The sequence below is a fragment of the Penaeus vannamei genome, chromosome 20 (assembly GCF_042767895.1).
Source record: "Penaeus vannamei isolate JL-2024 chromosome 20, ASM4276789v1, whole genome shotgun sequence".
Classification (NCBI taxonomy): domain Eukaryota; kingdom Metazoa; phylum Arthropoda; class Malacostraca; order Decapoda; family Penaeidae; genus Penaeus; species Penaeus vannamei.
Window position 1 is genome coordinate 14855636 of NC_091568.1, and position 4049 is coordinate 14859684.

The 4049-nt window shown below is 34.7% G+C and overlaps 1 protein-coding gene across 3 annotated transcripts in view; it reads left to right on the forward strand.

Moving 5' to 3' along the window:
• Nucleotides 1-3331, forward strand: part of lsn (vacuolar-sorting protein SNF8) — a 3609-nt gene extending 278 nt beyond the window's left edge. Inside the window, exons 1-3 of one of the 3 annotated variants that reach the window (XM_070135056.1) lie at nucleotides 1-43; nucleotides 1985-2113; nucleotides 2245-3331. The exon at nucleotides 1-43 is cut by the window's left edge and continues 125 nt beyond it. In XM_070135056.1, the coding sequence (XP_069991157.1) occupies nucleotides 2012-2113; nucleotides 2245-2409 (267 nt within the window). In that variant the 5' untranslated portion in view covers nucleotides 1-43; nucleotides 1985-2011 and the 3' untranslated portion in view covers nucleotides 2410-3331. The other 2 variants (XM_070135057.1, XM_070135055.1) reach the window with 2 other exon arrangements.
• Nucleotides 3332-4049: the final 718 nt, after the last annotated feature.

The following is a 4049-nucleotide window of genomic DNA, read 5'->3' on the forward strand; positions in this document are numbered from 1 at the left end:
GACAAAAGGGAAGAACGAAATACTGCAAAGGCCGTAAAATTTAGTAAGAGAATATTAGTTATAAGAGAAAAGTAATTGAATATAACAAATGGCTCGTTGCATTCATAGATGTTTTTCTTTTTCTGGCAGTGTTTAAAGCTAATTCTGGATTACAAGTGGCAATAGATAACATAGTTTACATGTAATGTATATAAGTTATTGTTTTGTTGAAGCTTGTGCTATTATAACATTGGTACATTAATATTTTTTATGGAAATTACAAATATATGAAGACATCCCTTGTGACACAAAATTGCACTTTTCTCTTTTATCATAATTTTTGTTCACAATGTTCTTTACAAATCTACTCCAAACTTCTGTAAACTTTGATGAATGAGCGTTAGCCTGAAGTTTCAAGATGATTGTGGTGCATTTCATCAATATTTCATATTCCAACTATTAAATTTTGTTCATTTTGGCATGTGCTATTCTTTTTCTCTCTCCATCCCTTTCTCTCTCTCTCCATGAATCTACCTCTCCTTATTTTATTTGACCTAACTCTCCCTCTCTTTCTCTACCTTGTACTCAACACCATTCTTTCAGTCTCTCACTCATCATGAGTCTCCCAATTTAGCATGAAATAGGAAAATTGTTGATTTGTCACCCTTCCACCGGAGGGCTTCCTATCTTCAAGTAAACTAAAGCTTGGACTAGTTCGTTATTTGAAGAGTAATTGCCATGGTGGCCTACCATCTTCAATTCTCCAGAATATACATAAAGGCTGTAAGTTAGCTTTTGCCAGAGTGTCTACAGGCTACACCATGTGTCCCTAATCACTCACTATTGCAAGGTATAAATAAGTAATAACATTTTGAAGCACACCTTAATAATCAGAAAATATATAAAAGGGGTAAGTCTTGAAATGAGGACCATGCAGTGATAAAGAAATGCTAAGGCAATTAACCCCTTCATGTGACAGGGGGCATCAAATCCAGCATCAATGAAAGTTGCTGTCTGATTATTTAGCACTATCTGCAACTATTGAAGAGATTCACCCAAAATCACCAACAGGGGGGAAAACATATCATTCTGGTGCTTTTAATTTTTTGCTTGAATATTCAGCTTCATGCATGTGGCTGTTTAAATGCATCAGCAAGAGGTTAACCAATTATGGATATACTTTTGTATTAGGCATGCTCAGGTGAGGATGTAAAGGATGCAGGGCAAACTGTGCTAATACTCCTCTAGGATACTAGAAAAAGTTTATTATTTTCATAATCTGTAGATTCAAGAAATGCATCTGGATCATAAAAGAAGGAAGTGATGGCTTAATGCACTAACATATCATGATGCACATCCTCTGAAGATTAAAGAATACATAAAATATCATAATTACTTATATCAAACAATCTGCAGAAAGTCAAGTGACTCAAGCACTTGCTATGGCCTCTTTGGTTCTAGCATTTCACCAAAAGTGCCAGCAAACCACCATGTGAATTCTGTCAAGATAGAGTTTATAGAACACCCAGGTATTTGCTGTCAGCTAGAAGCCTATCTTACTTGTATTTGGTCGCTATTTTTCAATGTTTACCAGAGCACAGAAGGCATGGAAGTCAAAATAATCGTGGGAATTAGTAGTAGGAGGATGGTATCTTAGGTGCAAGACTTACTGCAGTGAGTGGATGCTATTTCAGTTATTTTTCATTGCCACTTATTTATTCAAATATAAATTATCCAGCATATCAGCATTTGGAAATAGAGAAAACTATTGTAAACTATTGCCTTCAACACTTAGGCAATAATCAGAAAACCCCAGCACTTTTATTCTGCCAAGAGAGAGCTTGTAGACTTCCTTAGCAATTTATAGTCAAATAAGGAACTAGTCCATGCTCTGTCTTGCAAAAACATACTCAGTGGATGGCTTGTTTGTCTCTGCCAAAGCACAGTAATGATAAGGCAACATTAATCACAGTGTTATTGTATGTGCTCTGTTTATTTCTTCCAGAAAGTTTTCCTAAGCCACAGAATCACAATGAGACGACGTGCTGGAGTTGGTGCTATTCAAAGACAGAAAATACAACAAGATAAATTTAAGGAAAAGGGAAGTGAAATTCAGGAAAACCAGTTGGAACAGGTGAGTGAGGGAGATAAGAAATGTATAGAGGTAAAGAAAAAGACCTGTTTTATGAAATATATATCTCATTTACCATTTGTGATACTGATTATTACTTAAACTAACTTTGAAACAACCTTTTCTAACACTAGATGACTCTTCAAATGGAGAAGTTCCGTGAAAATTTGGAAGATTTTGCAGCCAAACACAAGAACGAGATCAAGAAGAACCCACAGTTTAGGAAACAGTTCCAGGAGATGTGTGCCTCGATTGGTGTCGATCCTTTGGCATCTGGGAAGGGTGAGTACATTACTTAGTTATCATAATTACTGCTTTTCTTGTTCTCCTTTATTTTTGTTTTTGGCATCGCTCTCATTGTTATTACCATGATTTTTATTCCACTGTGTAAATGGGATATTTGATTTTAGGGTTCATCAAAGGCGACAAAATTTCATATAATTTCAGGGCCTTTTTTTTTTCTTTTCTTTCTTTCTTTTTTTTATGTGTGTTTTTTCCTTTTATTCTTGTTTTTAAGATGAAGAGCTAAATCATGATTGAATAACCTATTTATTGTTTATTTTGTACATCTTGGTCATTTCATACATAGGATAGTCGTAATTTTTTTTCTTTTAAGGCAAAGACATTAACAAATTATCATTTAATTTTCCATGTTCGCAATCGTTCAGCGGGCTAAAAGGCACATGTCCTGATCTGTTGTTAGTAAATTTGGGCGTCTTTGGTGCTGCAAGTCATTAAGACATCCACAATTCTTAGCTGTCATTTGACGTCTGCTCACCTTATTGCTATTATCAGCATTTTGAATAATATTTTTCATGAAAAAGATAGAATATTAAACTTCTTTGTTTTGTTTACTTTTTTATTGATTTTATTTGAAGTAAGAGAAAAGAGAATTTAATAGGAGAAATGAGATTATTATTTTTTGATGTGGAAAGTTCATTTATGAAGCAATTTTCATGTCTTGGAAAAGGTTGGAAAAGATGTCTCAACATCAGTCCACACTGGTAGAAACTGATTTAACCCAACTCCAGTGGGGATGGCATGTATGTACGTACCACAAGCACTATGAGCAGAGTTTATTAATTGCATTTACACATAGATGGCTCCAGAAGTGCTTAGTCACCAGAAGTAAATTACTAATCCTACCTATCACTTGTTCACCCTTTTCCTTTATTTTTTTTAGAAATATTTTGCTTTATTTTGTATTGCTATTAGTACAGCCAGTAACACTATCAATAAAAACAGCAACAATATCACTATCATAGATTTTTTTTTTAATCTGCAAAACTCAAGAAATGAGGAATTCAGGCTGGGGAACATAGATCCTGATATTTGAGCACTTGCCAAGCCATCTATTTGTAAATACATTTACAAAACAGTATTACACTGAACGTTGTATGATCGTACCAGCATTGGGTTAAGAAGTTAAGAGGATCTGAATGACTGAAGGAGAAGGAGAAGGAGAAGGAAAAGTAGAACAGGAAGGAAAAGAAAAAGAAGGAAAAGGAAAAGGAAAAGCAGGAGAAGGTAGAGAAGGAGAAAGGAAAAGAAGAAGAAGAAGGAAAAGAAGAAAAAGAGGGAAAAGAAGCAGAAGGAAAAGAAAGAAGTAGAAGAAAAAGATGATGATGAAAGGAGGAGGAGAAGATGATGATGATGATGAAAGGAGGAGGAGAAGATGATGATGATGATGAAAGGAGGAGGAGATGATGATGATGAAGGGAGGAGGAGAAGAAAAGGTTTTACTCTCTCTCTGACTCTTTCTTCTCTTTTCTCATATGAAATTGTTATTTATAAAGTGCATTCTTGGTATCCTCCTTAAAAATAATTTTCAGATGGAACTTTGTGAGGTAATTTTCTGTTATGATTTGCCATCTTTTCATTGGGCAGTTGTACTTAAAGAAGGAAAAATGTTTTGAAGGCATTGCATCCTGATAAAAAC